The 21,604-nt window shown below is 40.3% G+C and overlaps 1 protein-coding gene across 1 annotated transcript in view; it reads left to right on the top strand.

The window, feature by feature from the left end:
• CUNH12orf56 (chromosome unknown C12orf56 homolog) overlaps positions 1 to 6,163 on the top strand; it is a 45,550-nt gene extending 39,387 nt beyond the window's left edge. The window contains exons 12-13 of the mRNA XM_042699056.1: positions 2,928 to 3,106; positions 5,947 to 6,163. Coding sequence (XP_042554990.1) covers positions 2,928 to 3,106; positions 5,947 to 6,064 — 297 coding nt within the window. The 3' untranslated portion in view covers positions 6,065 to 6,163. The remainder of the gene's footprint in view (positions 1 to 2,927; positions 3,107 to 5,946) is intronic.
• The last annotated feature ends 15,441 nt before the right edge of the window (positions 6,164 to 21,604 follow it).

Raw genomic sequence — 21,604 nt, forward strand, 5'->3', positions numbered from 1 at the left:
TGTTTACCAGATCACAGCCAGAAAGAGCTATTTAAAATAGAAATCTAGCCAGGTGCTGACGGCTCACACCTGTAATCCTAGCTACTCAGGAGGCTGCGATCTGAGGATGAAACTCTTATCTCCAATTAACCACCTGAAAACTGGAAGTGGAGCTGTGGCTCAAAGTGGTAGAGCACTAGCCTTGATCAATAAAGCACAGGGATAGTGCCAAGGATCTGACTTCAAGCTCCAGGACCAACAGGAGAAAAAAAAAAGAAAAAGAAATCTGATGATCATCCTCTGCTTTAAGTCTCTCAGCCAGCTTTTCTTATTATTTTTGTGTCGGTGCTTGAGCTTGAACTCAGAACTTTTTCACTCAAGGATCTACCACTTGAGCCAGACATCCACCTCCAGCTCTTTTTTGTCAGTTGTGGGGCATGAACTTGGCCTGGGTGCTGTTCCTGAGCTCTTCAGCTCAAGGTGAGCGCTCTACCACTTGAGCCACTTCCTGTTTTTTATTGGTCTATTGCAGACAAGAGTTTCAGGGACTTTCTTGAGTAGGCTGGCTTTGAACCACTATCCTCAGATCTCAGACTCCTGAGTAGCTAGGATTACAGGTGTTAGCCACTGGTGCCCGGCTCCATCTCCAGCTTTTTGATGGTTAATTTGAAGTAAGAATCTTAGGAACTTTTCTGCCTGGCCTGGCTTTAAACCGGGATCCTCAGATCTTGGCTTCCCGTGTAGCTAGGATTACAAATTTTTCCATTTAAATAAAGACTAAACCCCTTAAAAAGGCCTTTAAGTCTGTTCCTTACTCATTCAGCCATATAATAACTGTGGACATTTTCCCACTACCAATTCTGTCATAGAATCTTTACCAATGCCTCTATCTCAGTCTTAGCCTATTTTATATTGCCGTAACAGAGTATTATAGACTGGGCCACTTGTAAGAATAGCAGTTTTTTGTTTGTGGGCCACATCTACTACGGAACTTCTTGACATGTCATCCCATGAATGAATGTGGACAGGCAAGAGAATACATGAGGTGAGAAGTGAACTTACTTTCATAACAAACTTTCCCTCAATAATGAATCTGCTCCAGTGGGTATCCATATAAACAATGAACTAATAATCCATTTATAAGGAAGAGCCCCTCCCCACCCCTGTTTTTGTTGTTGTTGTTGGTCATAGGGCTTGAACTCTGGGCCTGGGCACTGTCCCTCAGCTCTTCAGCTCTAGGCTAGCTCTCTACCACTTGAGCCACAACGCCACTTCAGTTTTCTGAGTGATTTATTGAAGTCTCATGGACTTTCCTGCCCAAGCTGGCTTTGAACCATGATCCTCAGATCTCAATCTCCTGAGTAGCTAGGATTACAGGTGTGAGCCACCAGCACCAGGCTAGGAAGGGCCCATTATACTGAAGAAGCTGTAAGACTCAGCGCATGCTTTGGTGCATTCCCCTTTCTTTTTGGCATGGTGACTGACAGTGTTCCACCAGCTTTCAGCACTAAGTACAACAAACAGGACCCATACTGACCCATGAGAACATACACTGAGATCCAGTAATAGTTCTATGCTAGTCTATGTAAAGTGTTGGTAGTTTTGAGAGGTTTGCTACATAATCCAGTTCATCATGACTGATACAGTGTCTTTCTCTCTGAACAGATTACAAGTGCCATTAGGGTAGGAATGATGCATAATAAATGTTGAACAAGGGCTGGGAAGGTGGCTCAGTAGTAGAGCGCTTGCCTTGCATGCTTGAGGCCCTGGGTTTGATTCCTCAGCACCACATAAGCAGAAAAAAAAAAAGCCAGAAGTGGCGCTGTGGCTCAAGTGGTAGAGTGCTAGCCTTGAGCTGAAGAGCTGAGGGACAATGCCCAGACCCAGAGTTCAGGCCCCATGACCGGACCCCCCCAAAAAAAATAAAAAATAAAAATAAATGTTGAACAAAATACATGCTGAATTCTAATAAAAGCTTTATCCCTTAATCTCTTCCCACCTCTCCAAACTGAATTTCTTTTTATTTATTCCTAATCACATGTTTAATTGGAAATGGCTTCAAAGAATGGTTATCCACACTACATTTTCATTTTGATGAGGTCTTTTGACCATGTCCCTATTGTTCATGAGTTCACAACTTTCAGCTACATTTCCAGAGTCATGTTGAATCTACCCTGCAGAATCTAGATTTCCTTGTCAGATATCTGTGACGTATGTAAACAAGGCTGGCTGGGGCCAGAGAGTGTACTTTGTCAGTAGAATAGCTAACTACTTTACATAAAGGTTGAGTGCATGCTAGTTCATCAGTGCCCAGAAATCGATCATTCTCAGATTTACCTGCAGGACTATCGTCATTCCACTGACAGTGAGCAATGGAAGCACATATATGCAAGCGCATACTCTTCACAGTGGCTATAGACCCTATGATCTAAACAGGGCTGACATTTTGGGGTTCTAAGGGTTGCATATGCCATAAGAAAACGCCTTTATCAACCTCTAGAGTTGATTCCCTAAAGAAATTGATTTGAGATGAGGTCAGTCTGTCATCATGAAGCATGTTAGGATAAAAGGTAGCAAAAGACAAAGGATCTCTGACTCTATTGAGGGCTTCCACATTAACTCAGTTCTAAATAGTGGGCAAAAGGAGACTAGCAGATAGAAATTTGCAAGCAAAGCAACTGTAGTAGCGATCACTGAATGCACAAACAAGGCAGTCAGCTCTGATCGTCTTTGCTGGTTAAAACAAGATGCTAGAGAAGTTACAGCATTAAATCCCCAGTTGGTCTGTAATCTGGTATTTGAGCACCATTTCACTGAGAAATAGTACAAATATGTAGATGTGCAGGTTGTGAGGGGTTCAACCTAGATTTGCAAATGAGGCTCCAGCTGAACTTGGAGCATTTGTGGGTGACATGCAGCCTACATATAACCACATTTCCCTCTTCTAGATTACTTTTGTGGCCAGTATTATGAAACGAGTGGTGAAGGGGCTTTCAGCTTCGTTTCAGCTGCTGAGTCCCTGCCAGGCAGTTCTGTTGTACCAGCAATTTTACATACTCAAGAGCTGCTTGAAGTACAGCAAGCCTCTCGCTGAGTATATCAGGAACGACTACAGTGAAGAATTCAGGTAAGAGAAATGTCTGCATCTCATCTGCCATAAAATCACTCATTTCTGATTTTCATGCCAATTTGCACTATAGTCCAACAATCAGAAGATTAGGTGGTGATGATAATTTCTATATTTGTTTTGAACAACCTTTTGATCAGAGGTAAGATAGGATAGGAGAGAATTCTAAGAATCATTGTCCCTTAATGGATATTTTCAGGTCAGAAATCACTAGTGAGACTTGGAAGATCTATTTCTTACTCATTGTCTTTTCTTGAATCCTGCAGCCCACAGAAGTTGTACTATTTTTTAATCTGCTCTAATTAAGGGTAACAAGTTTCATGTGCGGATCAAAATTAAGGACTGTAAATTTACTTATTATTCGAAAAAACTTCATGAAGGAGGAACAATTAATGAATACTTCTGTCTCTCTCACTTCATTTTCCCTTCTTTCTGTGACAAAAGTAAGGGAGGCTGGTTTCATCAGCCAGCCTTTTCTCCTGCACCTCAGGGTGGCACTTCTATTTAAAGGTTGGCAAAGTCAAGGGCACTTAGCAGCACATCCTGCATTAGTACTGAAGGAGAAACCCATGTTGTGTCTACCTTCAGATGAAAATGATGCAGCCAGCACAGTTTTATCACTAGCTTGGAGGGAGACATAAGGGATGTGGAGGCTTACACTATGGCCTTATATTGGCCTTTAAATAAAGTTCAGCCCTATTTGTAGGCTTGGTTTTTGCTCCATATGGATGTCCATTCTGTCTACTGTAAAAGGGATTTGTCTGGCTCTAGGCTGGTCCCAAGACCTCAGTTCCCAACCTTTCCCTTGCCTCCCTCCTCATCTTTTTCCCTTTATGGTAAGGAAAACCTCACATAGCATGAAATTCACCATTTTATAGTGTATAATTCAGTGGCTTTTAATAATTTTCACAGTGTTTGTAACCATCATTATTACTGAATTGCAGAACATTTCCATTAGCCTAACAAAAACTTAGTACTGATTAAGTACATCTCAGTCTTCCCTCATTCAACTCCTAGCAACCACTAATCTACTTACTTGTCTTTATGGACTTTGTCTAAATGATAGCACCCAAAAAATGGCCTTTTTGTGTCTGGTGCCTTTTTTCTTTTTTTTGCCAGTCATGAGGCTTGAACTCAAGGCCTGGGCACTGTCCCTGAGTTTCTCTTGCTTGAGCCACAGCACCACTGCCAGCTTTTTCTGTTTATGTGGTACTGAGGAATTGAACGCAGGGCTTGATGCATGCTGGATAAGTACTCTACCACTAAGCCATACTCCCAGCCCTTCTGGTGCCTTTTACTTAGAATGGTTTTAAGGTTTATCCATGGTGTAGCATATATGACACAACTCATTTTTAAAATATGGTTATCAAGCGCTGGGAATGTGGCTTAGTGGTAGAGTGCTTGCCTTGCATGCATGAAGCCCTGGGTTCGATTCCTCAGTACATAAACAGAAAAAGCTGCAAGTGGTGTTGTGGCACTGTGGCTCAAATGGTAGAGTGCTAGCCTTGAGCACTAGAAGTTCAGGGACAATGCCCAGCCCCTGAGTTCAAGCCCCAGGACTGGCAAAAAAAAATAAAAATAAAATAAAATAAAATACATACACACATACACACACACATATTTATCAACATATAAAAATCAGGACAACTGGCAAAAGTGGTGTCAGTGTCCTAGGATTATTAGGCATGAACTACTAGCCCCCAGCTTAGGTTTGAAGTGATTTTCAACTTACTTTGCATTTGAATATTTCAGTAACTATTAAAAATTCTGGCCTCAAACCAGATGCCAGTGGCTCATACCTGTATCCTAGCTACTGAGGAGGCTAAAATCTGTGGTTCAAAGCCAGGCCAGTGTGAAAAGTTGGTGAGACTGTAATTAACCACCAGAAAGCTGAAAGTGGAGCTGAGGCTCAAATGTAGAGCACTGGCCTTGAGCAAAAGCTCAGGGATGGTGCCCTAGGCCCCAAGTTTCAGTTCTAGGAGCACGTACATGCATGCTTACATGTGTGTGTGTGTGTGCATGTGCATGTGTGCATATGCACACACACAATACTGGCCTCACATATAAAATTTCTATTTTTGTTTGGGTCAGGTCCTTGGCAGTGACTTATTTTTTTGCCAGTCCTGGGGCTTGAACTGTCCCTGAGCTTCTGTGACTCAAGGCTAGCACTCTACCATTTGAGCCACAGCACCACTTCTGGCTTTTTCTGTGTAGGTGGTACTGAGGAATCAAACCTAGGGCTTCATGCATGCTAGCAAGGACTTTACCACTAAGCCACATCCTAGCTCCAGCAGTGACATTAAAAAAAAAAAGTTTTCCAGCATGGAGGACTGAGAACCACTCTTTTATGGCATCCATTGAATTGGCTGAAGACTTAGTTCCATCGCTTCCTGGGCATTTCCTATAATTTTATGGAGGCCATGGGCATAAACACCACCCTTTCCTCTTTCCTTGTTCCTTGTTATCAGCTCCCTATTTGTATTGCTAGAAAAACCAGGAAGTAGGAGCCTCAGAACTTGCTGTGCTGAGGACAGTCCTGGCTTCCTCAGTAATGCTTTGAGTGGCTAATACATTATTAATGAAATTCACTTCCTTTGCTCAAGTAAAGTGCTTCAGGAAGCTGAAAGGCACCAGGTATCAAAGAGTTTCTAGGTCACTTTTTTTTTAATGGAGGAGAAAGATGAAAATGCTGACTGAGGTGTATGGTTGAGATTCCCACACCATAATCCTGTGCCAGAAAGTGTGAATGTATTGATGGGACCAATTTGAAAATTCTTACTCTTTAAACTGTTTTGTTTCTTTGTTGTTGTTGTTTCTTTTTTTAAAAAAATAATTTGCAGGTACTTCATTCACATGCCAGCCTTGGAAAAGAGGCTCCCATTGTGTTATCCTATTGCCCAGCCGACCACTCAGCTTTTTCATGAAGTTCTGAAATTGGTTGAACAGGAACAATGGTAAAAGATTACTAAGGGCATAAACATGCTAAGTGGAAGTCAATATTTACAAGAAACTTCTTTAAAGGAGTTTTTGGTTAACTGAATTGTTGAGATGAGGACAAAACAGTTTATCACTTGGTTTTTTTTTTTTTATTTAAGTAGTTGTATAAAGGAGTTGCCATTTAACAAAGCAGTTTATGAATACAATGCATCTTGATAAATGTCACCCCTGTCAACATTCGTCTCCCACTCCTTCCTTCACTTTTCTTAATTTTTAGGATATACATTGAATTCTTGACCGCAGTCTCCCTCCCTTTTCTCCTCTTAATTCATTTACCCTTCTTATCACTTGGTTTGTAAGTTATTATTGTTAATATTATGTTTATTTTAATTTTTTGTGGTACTGGGGATCAAACCTGGGCTTAACACATGCTAGACAATTGCTTTTCCACTGAGCTATATCCCCAGCCTAAGACACATTTTTTGGATTTATTCAGCATCTAGGTATCCATGAGATCTATAGACAAAGGTTTGAGTGTCATATTAGTAACTCTTGAAGAGGTATTAAAAGTTTTTATTGTGTGTATTTTTTTAAAAAATCTGATTCAAAACAACACAAAAACCAGTCTAGGCTGGGGAGGTGGCTCAGTGATAAGAGGCCTTGCCTATCATTGATGGGGAGCTGGTTCAATCCCCAGTAATATAAAAAGAAAGAAAAAGCTGGGTATCAGTGATCTGTAATCCTAGCTATTTGGGTGACTGAGATTCGGAGGATTATGGGTCCAGCTAGGGCAGAAAATTCTGACTATCTCAATGGAAGAAACTAGGCATAGTGGCACACACCTATCATCCCAGCTGTGAGGGAAAGTATAAATTGGCAGATGGCAGTCCAGGTGTGTACCCAGGCAGGAAGCAAAAGCCTATCTAAAAAATAACCAGTGCCTGGATAGATGTATGGTAGTCCTCAGTTTAAAAGAGAGATGAAAGAGAGGGGAGATGAGAGAGAAGAGAAGGGGGGGAGAGACAGAGACAGAGTGTGTGTGTATGTATAGATACCAGTAAAAAATCGTAAATCCATTGTACAGTACATGCTAAAAACTAGTGTTCCTCCTGAAGAGAAGTTTTTAAAGACATGAAAATCTACACAGTGAAATTAAGCCCATAGAAAGATAAGTTCTGGTGTTTTGTTGGTGTCATATTGGTTAATGGTGTGAAGCCATTAACTGCAACAGCCAAAGAGAGGTGGTTGTGGGAAGTATAAACTACAGAGGCCACCAGAGGGACACTAAGGAATAGGAGAACTCTTTTCTACCTGTACAAGTCCTAGTGACCAAGTATTCATGGAAGAATGAACATGACAACTCATGCATAACTGCACCAGAATGTCAGTTCCTTGTCTATCACAGGGAAAGAAGGCTAGCCTTTCTTTGATAAAATTAAATGTATCCTGCCTTAGGCATTTTTGGGTCAATCTGAGCAGACATTGTCTATGAGTGGTTATACCTCTCCTACAACCCTTTAAAAAAAATATCTCCATTCTATCCTATGGCTGTGAATGAACCCAGCAAATGCTTAATTTGGTATCATTGAGAACTATGATTTAAGGGGAAAAAAATCTACCTCAAAGAGCTCCCTGGCAGGGCTGGGAGGGTGGCTCAGTGGTAGAGCGCTTGCCTTGCATGCACGAGGCCCTGGATTCGATTCCTCAGCACCACATAAGCAAAAAGAAAAAAAAGCCGGAAGTGGCGCTGTGGCTCAAGTGGTAGAGCGCTAGCCTTGAGCTGAAGAGCTGAGGGACAGTGCCCAGGCCCAGAGTTCAGGCCCCATGACCAGAACCCCTCCCCCCCCAAAAAAGAGCTCCCTGGCCAGACTTGCCTTTCTCTGTATGTAGTGTTAACTAAAGCTTGTTGAGATGACTTAACAGTTTTTATTGTTAACTGGTTCTATAATACTTAATTTTATAATGATCTCACAGATTATCTCTTATATTTTTACTGATTTTTCTAAGATGATTTTTAGATTCAGTGTTTACAGAGCTTCATATACATTCTATGTAAAAACAGACCTGCTTGAACTAGGAGTATAGCTCAGTGGTAGGGCACTTGTCTAACACGTATGAGGCCCTATGTGATCATTGTAAATGTTGAGTTTTCCCAGGCTGTCCTGGAATTCTTGCCATTTCGTATAACATTGTTTCTACAGAGAACTTACCTTGTCTTCTACAAATGATTTGGAAAGCATTTGTGAGTATTTTATTTCCATGGGCAACTATAACCACCAGAGGGCATAAGTGGATTAAGAAGAGAAAGACCCAATTATGGCATAATTGAACACTGATTTGTTGAAGTGATATTGAATATGTTAACTCACTATAGCAACTCTTTTGTTATGTATGTCATTATGCAGTATACTTCAAATATACACAAATTCATCTTTTAAAAAGGAAACTATGAACAAAAATTTTTAGCTGTATGTACCTTGTTAAATATATGCACTTTTCATATAGCACATCTTTAGAACTTTTTATTTGGCATTATTGGAACTCTTTATTCACGGAGAAGCCCCTGGCAGCCCATTCTATTTTGTGCTTCCATAAAATTGATTACTTTTGGTCCCTTATACATGTGGGAACATGCAATATTTGTCTTTTTCTGACTAATTTATTTTACTTGGTATATAATGTGCTCAAAATCCAAGCTGTAGTATAAGACTTTACGTTTTGTGTTTTTCTTTCTTTTTTTTCATGGGACTTGAACTCTGGGCCAGGGCGCTGTCTCTCAGCTCTTCAGCTCAGGGTGAGTGCTCCACAACTTGAGCCACAGCCCCACTTCGTTTTCTGGTGGTTAATTGGAGTTAAGTCTCATGGACTTTTCTGTCCGGGCTGGTTGCAATGCTCAGATTTCAGCCTCCTGAGTAGCTAGGATTACAGGTGTGAGCCACTGGCGCCTGGCAACTTAATATTTTTTTGTTTTTGTTTTTGTCGGTCATGGGGCCTGAACTCTGGGCACTGTCCTTCAGCTCTTCAGCTCAAGGCTAGCACTCTACCACTTGAGCCACAGCACCACTTTCAGTTTTTTTCTGCTAATGTGGTGCTGAGGAATAGAACCCATGCAAGGCAAGCACTCTATCACTGAGCCAACTTCCCAGCCCCACTTCATGTATTTTTTAAGGCTGCTTATTCATCATCATTTTCTTTATCCCTTGTTAATATTCAGGTTGTTTCTCTTTTTACTATTATGAGTAAGGCTGTAATTAACACACAAATTCAAAGTCCTGAAATCTTGTTTTAAATTATTTTGGGTGCATACCCAGAAGTGGTATTGCTGAATTATATGGGAGCTCAGTTTCTCATTTTTTTAAGCTCTATACTGTTTTCTATAATGGCTGCATCATTTTACATTCCTACCAACAGTGCACAGAGGTTCCAATTTTTATTATCTGGTCACACTCATTATTTTATGTCATTTTGATAATGGCCATCCTGGCAGTGTGAAGTGATGGCACACTGTGATTTATGTTTCCCCGATGATTAGGGATGTTAGCTGTCTTTGGATGTAACAGTTGTTCACATATTTGTGTGCTTTCTTTGGAAATGTATCTCTTCAGGTCTTTTGTTTCCCTACCCTCCCTTTCTGGTGCTGGTCCTGGGGCTTGAACTTAGGGTGTGGGTGCTGTCCCTGGGGCTTTTTTATTTTGCTCAAGGCTAGTGCCTCATCACTTGAGCCACAGCTTCTCTTCTGGCTTATGGGTGTTAACTGAAGGTAACAGTCTCTCAGACCTTTTTGCCCGGGCTGACTTCAAATTGTGATCCTCAGATCTCAGCCAGGTGAGTGGGATTAAAGACATGAATGACTGGTGCTTGTCCATTTGCCCATTTTTAAATTTTTTATTGTTATTATAAAGGTGATGTACAGAGAGGTTACAGTTACATAAGTAATGAACACATTTCTTTTTGGACAGTGTCAGCCCTTCCCTTGCTCACGTCCTCACCCGCAAGTTGTATGGTTCATTTTCAACAGTGTCTAGTGTCTAGTGAGTACCACTGCTGTATTTGTTCACCCTTTGTCTCCCTCCATTTCTACGCCTCCTTACCCTCCCCCAAACAGATAACCAAGTAAGACAAACAGAAAACAGAAAACAACAACAAAGGAATACAACTCCATTTCCTACAAATTTTTAAATAAAAAAATTCCCTACAATATTTTAAATAAATATTACTTTATATGATCAGAGCCTTTGCCCAGTTTAAATCGTTTTCTTTTTGCTTTTGAATCGAGTGCAGTCCTTACATGTTTTGAATATTAATCTATTATCAGATAATACGATTTGCAACAGTGTCCTCTCATTTCATGTCTTTTCATTTTGTGGATCATTTCCTTTGTTACATGGAAGTTTCCTAATTTGATTTAACCTCGCTTGTCTAATTTTCCATTTGTCTCCTATATTTGTGGTGTTATATCAGCTGTAGTCCTCAAGCCTTAAGAATCTATAAACCTTCAAAATCAAGTCATTTTTCTGTCTTGTGTCTTTCATATGTATTTATATAAATCTGTGTGAAAAAAACTCCTTTTGCTAAAATTTCATTGTACTTATGTTCCATTTATTCCTGAAAGCATACAAAGTCATTTTAGAAACAAAACTTCTCACATAATCACATTTATTGAGAAAAGTTGGAATACTTTAGCAGCTTTATAACCAGATGAAAGAATTTGGCTGATGCTGTGGGTCAGGGATTGCAACACAACAAAATGACTCCTCAGTGCCAAAAGTCTCAAGACCGAATCCAGTTGCCAATATGACTTCAGATGATTCAGTGGAAACAAAAGGGAAAAGATGGCATGGAGTAATAATTTTTAAGCAGGCTGAGAAAGAGTTTTCTAGAAAATATATGCAGTGGCTCTAAACAAATGCATGGGGGTGGGTGTGTCCATAACTGGGGTGTGTCAACTGGATCTGATCCAAGAACTAAAGTGGCACACAAACTGAAATACGCTGAGATTGTTGGAGCAAAACTAATGTTAGTATCCTGGCAACCTCAAATCCCCATTCCTTCAGAGGAGGACTATTATTAGCATTATTTCATATTTATCAAGTTCCAACTGGGGCAACTTGTCATAAGAGCCAGAGAAGAAAAAGGGGGAAATGTACCATCTGTCTCTGGCATAGGCATAGAGTATAAGGATAATACTTACAAGTTGTCTGAAAGTTTGAGAGCCTTTCCCTTCCCCCTTTTCCCTCCTTTCCTCATTTCCTTCCTTTCTTGTTTCCTTATGCTGATACTGAGGTTTGAACACACAGTCTGAGCATTGTCCCTTAGCTTTTTTTTCCCCCCTCAAAGTGGCACTCTACCACTTAAACCATAGCTCTACTTCTGGTTTTTTGCTAGTTACATGGAATATTTTAGGACTTTCCTGCCTAGGTTGACTTCTTCAAACTGTGACCCTCAGATCTCAGGCTCCTAAGTAGCTAGCCATTGGCACCCACTTATACTTTTTTATCTGAAACTTTTCAGTAGTGCTTCTCTTAGAAGTAGTTTGAAATACTTGACAGGTACCACCACATATATTGCGGTTTCTACTTACTTCACTTTATTCAAGACACTTTTAAGTCTTTCAAGTTTCCCTAGCACTTTGGACTTCTCTCTCTTGAACATGCCACACTTCTATGCATGCCAAACACGGCACATGGTCTGGTCCTCTTGCCTGCCTCAATCACCCCCAAATTTACCACATTTATTTCCACTTGCACTAACTCAAAAACTCAAATGTCACTTTCTCAGTGAAACCATCTCTGATTTTACCATTTTATATACTTCATTATTATATAATCATTTATGCTACTATTTGCTGAACACTTCCTCCATTAGATTAAGAGGTCCATGAAGCAGGGTTATGCATTATTAGATGCATAGTGAGAAACAGATGTCTTAAAAAAATCAATTAGGATAAGACTAAGAAATTACCTAAAAAAGTAAGAAAAGTATTGTATGACTAAATCCTAAGGTATATAAATTTGAATAAAAGAATGAGGAGAGGGATATGAACTGAGTGAGAAGAAGGGAAAAATGAGAGAGACAGGGAGAGAATTACAGAATCTCAGCTACAAGGATGAAGAAAAGCAAGATAAATAAAATATGGCAATGGCATGACTGGAGGAGCATTTATTTTGGGAATGCTTTTAGGAGTGGTCATAGTAAGGAGAAGCCTACATTTTTCTAAGAATGATTTTGTCCATGTCTTTTATGTCTTTTGCCCTAAACCTTTAAAATCTTCCAATGAGATATTACGAAAGAGGGCAAGATACTTTTGAAAATAAAGCAGATGGAGGGTTTTGTTGTTGTTGTTTTGCTATCATAATGCAAATGTCTCAATACTTACTTCCAGACTCAAGTTTTTGTGCTACCTAGGTGGTGACAGCTAATTCAAAAGAATGGGAGGACTGGGAGCCAGTGGCTCACACATATAACCCTAGCTTCCGAGGAGACTGAGATCTGATGATCTCAGTGTGAAGCCAGTCCAGCCAGGAAAGTCTGTGAGATTCTTATCTCCAATTAACCATCAAAAAGCCAAAAGTGGACCTGTGGCTCAAGTGGTAAAGAACTACTTATGAGCAGAAAAAGCTCAGGATAGTGCCCAGGCCAAAGTTCAAGCCCCTGGACCAACACACACACACACACACACACACACACACACACACACACACACACACACACACACACACCCTCCCTCCAAAGACAGGACACACACACACACACACACACACACACACACACACACACACACACACACACACACACACACACACACACACACACACTCCAAAGACAGGAATTTTAGTAATTTTAATATTATCAGAAGAAACCCACAATTATTTAAAGTTCAAAAGGAGAGTCCTAATGTGTGTGATAATCTTCTGCAGAATTGGAAAGAAAAAGTTGGTAAGTTTGTTTCTAACGCATTTCTGGAGTTTAAGTAATGACTACATATGAGAACAACACCTAAGATTTTAAGAAAGATGATAAAAATGAGTGTATTTGCTGGGGCTCAGCACTGGCAAAACAAGAATGCTGTAATTATTTCAATGGCTAATTAGCATACTATGTGTTACAAACTATAAAGATCAGTAAGACTCAGTGTCTGTTTCAAGAAGCTTATGGGTGTAGCCAGGGGAATAAGTCACAAAATAACTAATTATAACAACATAAGGTGGCTGATGACAAACTACAAGGAGATTCAAAGTTTCATGAGACTTGTGGCTTACAACATATTCAGAAAATCAGATACATTTTCATAATAGAAGTAACATTGGAGTAACACATTCAAAGCCTGGCATGTGAAAAGAATCTCGAGGTAGCCACAGCAAAGGCACAGAAGTGGAAAAGCAGGAGAGAATTCTAGAAAACTTAGGTCATTCTGTCAGAGTATAGATTGTATATGCTTTGGACAAAAGGCAGTAGGAGCCACAACTGGAAAAGTAGGCAAATGCCAGACTGTGAAGAGCTTCTCATTCATTCATTCATTCATTCACCCCTTCAACAAATGTTCACTGAGCCCTTATGTGAGCACTGTGATATACACAGTGACGAAAAATCCCGATAGGTGCCTTGAACACTTTAACCATAACTAAGTGTTCAGACTTTCACAATTAGAGGCTTAAATATGTTTTTGGCAAAATAAAGTCTATTACTGGTTTGCTCCCCAACTTTCACGTTGAATAAGTAAAACAGTGCATGATGAATCCAAAGTGCCTTCTTCCTGCCTCATAGCGGTTCAAAAATAAAACGCAGGAAGTAAGACATATTATACTTTCAAGTTGCATTCTAGTTTCAAGGAATAAGGTCAAATTCTTTAGCATGGTTGCGAGGATTTATCCTCCCCACCCTGAGAGGAGGAGGGTGAAGCTTCTGAGTTTTGTTCTACAAGTGCCTAGTCCAGTCCCATCCAGTCCCGTTTGTCCTAGTGAGGATGGCAATATGGAAATGAAACATAAGTGACTGAATCACTAGATTGACTAAATTTGGTCTTTTTTGACTGAATATACCAACCACTATATAGTTCCAAAAACAAATTTTTGCAACTGTTTTCAGGCTTTAGCTTAACTAGAATATTAATCTATTAGCTTGGTTGTGGCACACCTCTAGAAACTAATTTGGGATTGGAAGTGTGCTGCGACTCAAGGGGCAAAGTGCCATCAATGAACAAAACAGCTGAGTGTGAGTTAGAAACCCTCAGTTTAAGCCCTTGTACTAACACAAAAAATGAATAGGCACAGATTTTAAAAGTGGCAAATATTGTCTGCTCACTATTAAAATAAAGAAGGTATTTCTACATTTAAGTGCTTTTAAAAAGAAAGGTAAAGGTGGGTGCCAGTGGCTCATACCTGTTATCCTAGATAATCAAAAGTCTAAGGATCAAAGTTAGAGACCAGCATGGGCAGAAAAGTCCTCAAAATTCTGTTTCCATTTACCCATATAAAATACTGGAAGTATGGCTCAATTACCAATGAGAAGTGAAATTCACACACACACATATACAAACGCAAAATAAAATATGGAAGTAACAAATACAGAACAATTATATGGTCAACAACTGAAATGTAAGCATACATTAGGGAAAATAAGAACTTGGTATAACAAGGGAGGCTTCTGAAACTTAGTGTTAATTTAATATAAATCGCAGCAGTGGCTTGTAAACCTCTCTGTTTCATGGCTTAGTGGCAGTATCCTCAGAGTTTTAATTCATGACTCAAATCGCACACTTCAAGAAACACACTTCAAGAACTGCAGCCAAACTGGTTAAGTTAATGCCATCACTTGTTTTTTTTGCTCAAGGCTAGTACTCTAGTACTTGAGAAACATTTTACTTTTGGCTTTTTGCGGGTTAATTGCAGATAAGAGTTTCTCGGATTTGTTGGCCTTGGCTGGCTTCATACAGTAATCTTCAGATTTCAGCCTCCCGAGTAGAGTAGCTGGGATATAGACTTGTGTCATCAGTGCCTACCACTTTTTTTTTGGGGGGGGGGGGTCCAGTTGTGGGGCCTGAACTCTGAGTCTGGGCACTGTCCCTCAGCTCAAGGCTAGCTCTCTACCACTTGAGCCACAGCGCCACTTCTGGCTTTTTTCTTTTTGCTTATGTGGTGCTTAGGAATCGAACACAGGGCCTCAGGCATGCAAGGCAAGTGCTCTACCACTGAGCTACTTTCCCAGCCTAAGCACTTTTTAGTTCATTGTTTTAAAGTCATTTATGTTTTACTTTTATGTCAGTTGTGGAGCCTGAACTCTGGGCCTGGGCATTGTCCCTCAGCTCTTCAGCTCAAGGCTAGTACTCTACCACTTGAGCCACAGCACCACTTCTGGCTTTTTCTGCTTATGTGGTGCTGAGGAATCGAACCCAGGGCCTCATGCATGCAAGGCAAGCACTCCACCACTGAGCCGCCTTCCCAGCCCTTTTTTTAAAAGTCAAATTTCTGCCTAAATGATTCTATCACCTAGTAGGTTTTTGTTTTGTTTTGTTTTCCGTTGTGGGGCCTGAACTCTGGACCTAGGCGCTGTCCCTGAGCTCTTCAGCTCAAGGCTAGCACTCTACCACTCGAGCCACAGAGCCACTTCCAGCTTCTTCTGCTTATGTGGTACTGAGGAATCAAACCCAGGACCTCATGCATGCAAGGCAAGCGCTCTCTACCACTTGAGCACCTTCCCAGCCCCTCTTTCATCTAGTAGTTTTAAGAGGCAGACATAGCAGAAATAACATTCATTTCACTCAGTCAATGGTATATATGTCTGAATACCTATAGAGCTCCAGTATCATATGTGATGCTATGGAAGAAGAGTGCAAGAGGCTATCAGGTAAGGGTGTAGGATCAACACAATTAAATAAAGGGATGAGACAGCACATGATAAGCTACTTCTCTCTTTTGTATGTACTATCTTAAAAGGTACCCTTACACTGTCTAACTGCCTTGTTACCATGGTGACAGTTACTAAGAAATGCAGGTGCACATCTGAACAGGTTACAGCATCCTCCTCTCCCTCAATATATCATGTTTTTCCAGTCAAATTAATGGTCCTTGTTTTGTTTCACAGGGCTGAGTTCAATTCATAATCTCACATATGCTAAGGAAGCTCTCTGCCGCAAATCTGTATCTCAGCTCAGTGAATGGTTCTTTTTTCTTTTTTCTGTCGGTCATGGGGCTTGGACTCTGGGCCTGGGCACTGTTCCTGAAATGCTTAAGCTCAAGGAAAGCGCTCTACCACTTGAGCCACAGTGCCACTTCTGGTTTTCTACTGGTTAATAGGAGATAAGAGTTTCATGGACTTTCCTGCCCAGGCTGGCTTTGAACAACAATCCTCAGATCTCAGCCTTCTGAGTAGCCAGGATTATAGATAGGGATAAGCCACCAGTGTCTGGCAAGTGAATGATTCTTTTTTTTTTTTTGTCGGCCATGGGGCTTGAACTCTGGGCCTGGGCGCTGTCCCTCAGCTCTTCAGCTCAAGGCGAGCGCTCTACCACTTGAGCTACAGCGCCACTTCCAGTTTTCTGGTGGTTTAATAGAGATAGGAGTCTCATGGTCTCTCCTGCCCGGGCTGTCTTTGAACTGTGATCCTCAGATCTCAGCCTCCTGAGTAGCAGGATTACAGGTGTGAGCCACCAGCGCCCAGCTAAGTGAATGAATCTTAACACCAATTTCTAGTTTCCTCTATGGATGCTTTGTATTGGAGTTCTTAAAGAAAACTGGACTAGCCAGGCCTAGTGGTCTATGCTTATAACCCCAGCACTTGGAGGCAGAGAGGCAGGTAACGTGCCTTTGAGGCCACCTGGGCTACATAAGACCCTGTCTCAAAACACCAGGAATTGAGGATGTGGTTCAAAGATAGAGTGCTTGCCTAGCATGTGTCAGGCTCTGGCTCACTACCTAGAACTACAAAAAAACAAAAAGAAGAAAGGGGGAAAGGGGGTTGAAGGGGGGAGGAAGAAAGAGGAAGGGAGGGAAGAAAGAAGGGAGGAAAAAATGCTAAAGGAAAGAAAAGAACTCACTCAAGAACATGTGGATACTTGGGGCTAGGAAGGTGGCTCAGTGGCAGAACGCTTGCCTTGCATGCCTGAGGCCCTGGGTTCGATTCCTCAGCACCACATAAGCAAAAAGAAAAAAAGCCGGAAGTGGTGCTGTGGCTCAAGTGGTAGAGCGCTAGCCTTGACCTGAAGAGCTGAGGGACAGCGCCCAGGCCCAGAGTTCAGGCCCCACGACTGGACCCGAAAAAAAAAAAGAACATGTGGATACAAAGTTTGGGGGTTTTCCTGCTGTCTGGGAATTCGGTTCTTACCCTTCATGTTTATTTGTAAAATCTGACATGAGACAGGAGCCAAAAAGAATTGGCTGTCTATAGAAAAGTCCCTATGCTATCTTCCTTCTCTTACCTACCAGCTCCCCTTTACATGCTCTTGAAACCTTTCTGAACATTCAGTTACAGGAATGGCTATACTCCTGCCCTGCTTTAATAATATAAATCTCTCTGCAACTATAGTCACAGGTGCTCAGTGCTGATTTCTCTGCTGCAGCCTTCATTATAATTTGAATGTTGTCCCCAGAGGAAGGTAACATATGACAATATGGTTCACAGTGCACCTTCTTGTGAGGAAGGATATGTCCTCTGGACAAATATCAACCTGTATTACTGTAATTATATATTTATCTTTTCATAGACTATTATGTACTATACATAGCATGGGCCTAAGTACTATGAAAGTTGTGAGAAAACTATGAAAAGAAAAGTCCAGATATGCTAGGAGCTGAGAATTCATTCATGGAATGCTGAAATTTTAGAAGTGACAGTATTTTAAGGATTATTCTCTTTTGCAGAGGAGAAATCTGGAGTATTGAGGGGTTAGAAGTTTATCTGAGAGCACTAATAAGTGAATTTGTAGCAGGTATCAAGAGCTGAGACTAGCCTGGGTAATGGCATATGCTTGTAATCCCAGCATTTAGGAGACCACGGCTCCTGGATCATGAGATTGAAACCAGCCTGGACTATAACAGTGAGACTTGATCTCAAAAAACAAACAAACCTCAAACTGTGTCTGTTGTTGTTATTTATTATTATTATAATTATTTTGGTTGGTTGTGGGACTTAAACTCTGGTCCTGGGTGCTGTCCCTCAGCTCTTCAGCTCAAGACTAGTGCTCTACCACTTGAGCCATAGTGCCACTTCCAGTTTTCTGGCATAAGCCACTGGCACCCAGCTTGTCTGTTACTTTTAAGTATCAGTTCTATGTAAGAAAATAAAAGAGCTACAAACAACACATGTAAGTGCTTAGCACAATGTTTGGAATAATTACCATTACCATTATCATCATCATCATCACTATAATGATTAAAAGTACAGATCTTGGTGATAGCCATATCTTGATGCGAGCCCCAGTTTTGTTTTTTACTGTGTAATTGTAGATAAGTTGCTAGCCTTCTCTAAGGCCCAGCTTCTCCATCTATAAAACACAAAAAAATACTTACTTATTAGGATAGGTGCATTAAATGTAATGTGTTTAATGTCTTACATAGCATACAGAAATTGTTCAAACATTCTGTCCCATAATATATATAAATCTATAGTGGTATATAGAGAGTTAAACAAGGACAGACACAGGTAGAGAGTGCTAACAGAACTTTTTGTCAAAAAGAAAATCATGAGCTGGGAATGTGGCTTAGTGGTAGATTGCTTGCCTAGCATGCATGAAGACCTGGGTTTGATTCCTCAGTTCCACATAAACAGGAAAAAGCTGGAAGTGATGCTGTGGCTCAAGTGGTAGAGTGCTAGCCTTGAGCAAAAAAAGAAGCTCAGGGACAGTGCTCAGGCCCTGAGTTCATGATCCAGGACTGGCAAAAGAAAAAGAAAAAGAAGAAGAAAAAGAAAGGGGGGAGGGGGACAGAGAGAGAGAGAGAGAGAGAGAGAGAGAAGAAAAGAAAGAAAATCAGACCTTTCACTGTATATGGTTATCAGCATGCAATAGTATAAAACACAATGGGAGAAAAGCTATTGGGTATTTTATAACATCAGAACTATTTATTGTGCCCAACAGATATACACTGATTACCTACACAATGATGAGTAAAATTGATAAGTTTCTGCTTTCAAGAGCTAGTCCAGTAGAACAAGCTTCAAGGAACTAGGTTATCATGGAATCATAGGTATATATAAGAGCTAAGGCTAAGAGCTATGGAAGCTCAACAAAGAGCATCCAATTCATAAGGGCTAGCGACAGAGAATGTCAGGGATGTGCCTCAACTAAAAGAATAAGTTGACCAAAGATGAAGAGTTGAAGAGCACCTAAAGCCATAACCCAGATGTGTTAAGTACTCACAACTGGCTCACAGCATCCATTCTAACCTCTCAGTGGGCTTTCTTACATTGCAGAGGCTAAAAGAGGAAAACAAACACACTTTCCTCAGCTCCATCGGCTAGAGTTCTGCTTCTGCCAATGAGATGCCGTTAGAAGGCAGATTCCAACTGCAGCCATCTGTTCAGTTTTGGCTGGAAAACTCAGTTGTGGACATACTGGAGTTTTCTGTAGAGTCTAGGTTCTAACTCTGTGGAAGCTGAAAGACAGTAGAGGGCATTAATGACACTTTTGGATCACTGCTACAGTCATATGTTCTGGAACTCAACATCTAGTTGGTGGATGCCCCTGATTTCCTGCCTCATTTTTGCAGGAGTAGCAACTTCCACAGTGGCCCATCCAGTAGTATTATCATAGGAGTTGTTACTACCTAAAGACCATTTCTTTAGACTTTCCAATGATTTTGTAAGCTTCTGATACCTTGCATTAAATCTATTTTTGCTGAAGGTGGTTTGAGTGGTTCTTATTTCTTACATCTATTACATTAGCAGAATAAAAATTCAAAAACATGTTATGAACAATACAGTTTTCAGGTGTCAGAAAACTAGCACTGTGGGTTCCCATATGGTTTCTTCTATTTTCTCCCCTTCTGCTTCTTTAAAATAATTATTTAAAAAAATAGAAAGCATTCTTTAACCCTACAGACTATAGTTGATTCTTGATGTAAAGTGTTGGCAGCATGAAGAAATGCCAAAAAAATTTAAATATTGAAGGAAAAAAGCTCCTGTTTTTAAAAACTGAAGGTATGTTTAATCACACTGTCATTCCAGGAGACATCAGCAAGTCCTAGGTTAGATCAGAAGCTGGAGGCAACAGAATTCAGATAAATAAGAAGCTACCTTATGCCTACCCAACTGTGATGCTCAGTTGAATTATTTAAAAAATGAATCTCTAGTCTCTAATTGTAACAAAGCAGGTAATTTAAAATGTACCATCAACCATTTTTAACAGTATAGTTCAGTAGACTATGTATATTTACATTTTTACTGAACAGTTCAGAACTTTTTCATCTTGAAAAATAGAAACACTTTATCTATTAAGCAACTCCCCCATTTACCTCTCCCCCAGTCCCTCCCTGGCAACCACCACTTAACTCTATAGTTTTATTAATTTGACACTATGGATATCTGGTGTAAGTGATCTATAGTTTTTGCTTACATTATATAACTGGTTTATTCACTTAGCATAATGTTCTCAAGGTTACACATGTTGTAGCATGTGACTGGATTCTCTTCATTTTTAAGTCGAAATAGTATTGCAATGTACGTATATCTCACTTTCCTTCTTCATCCCTTGATAAATATTTGGATTGCTACCATCTCTCGGGTACAATGAATAGTGGTGGTTATGAATATGTTTGTACAAATGTTTGGAAGATTTTGCTTTTAATTCTTCTGGATATATATTCAGAATCAGAATTGCTGGATTACATGTTAGCTCTGTTTTTAACCTTTTGAGGATAGAATGAAGGAATCTCTGTACTGTTTTCCATAACAGTTGTACCATTTAACTTCCTTACTAGTGCACAAAGGCTCCAATTTCTCTCCATAAAACAAGTGTTTAAAATACTTATTATGCTTTTTAAAATAGCTATTTTAATGGGTAAGTGAAATCAGTGATGTTGAGTATGCTTTAATATGCTTGGCTATTTGCATATCTTCTTTAGAGATATGCCTATTCAAGTCCTTTACCCATTTATTAATCAGGCTTTTTTGGGTGAATTATATAATTTCCTGATGTATTTTGAATTTTAACCTTATACCAGATATGATTTACATATTTTCATCCATTCTGTAGTTTGCCTCTTCCTTCACCCCTTCTATTTTTTTTGTTGTTGTTGTTGGTCTGTGAGACTTGAACTCAGAGCCTGGGAGCTGTCCTTCAACTTTTCTGTTCAAGGCTAGCACTCTACCACTTTAAGCCATAGATAGCTCTACTTTGCTTTCTGGTGGTTATTTGGAGATAAGAGTCTCAAGGACTTTCCTGCCAGGGGTGAGTGTAAACCTCAATCCTCAGATCTCAGCTTCCGGAGTAGCTAGGATTAAAGGTGTGAAGCCACTAGCACCCAGCTCCCATTCTACTTTTTCTTCTCTTTTTCTTTGTGGTCTTGAAGATCAAACCAGAGCTTTGTGCATGCTAGGTAAGTGCTCCACCACTGAAGTATATCCAGCGCC

The sequence above is a fragment of the Dipodomys spectabilis genome, unplaced genomic scaffold, assembly GCF_019054845.1.
Source record: "Dipodomys spectabilis isolate Male_0828 unplaced genomic scaffold, ASM1905484v1 ptg000234l, whole genome shotgun sequence".
Lineage (NCBI taxonomy): Eukaryota > Metazoa > Chordata > Mammalia > Rodentia > Heteromyidae > Dipodomys > Dipodomys spectabilis.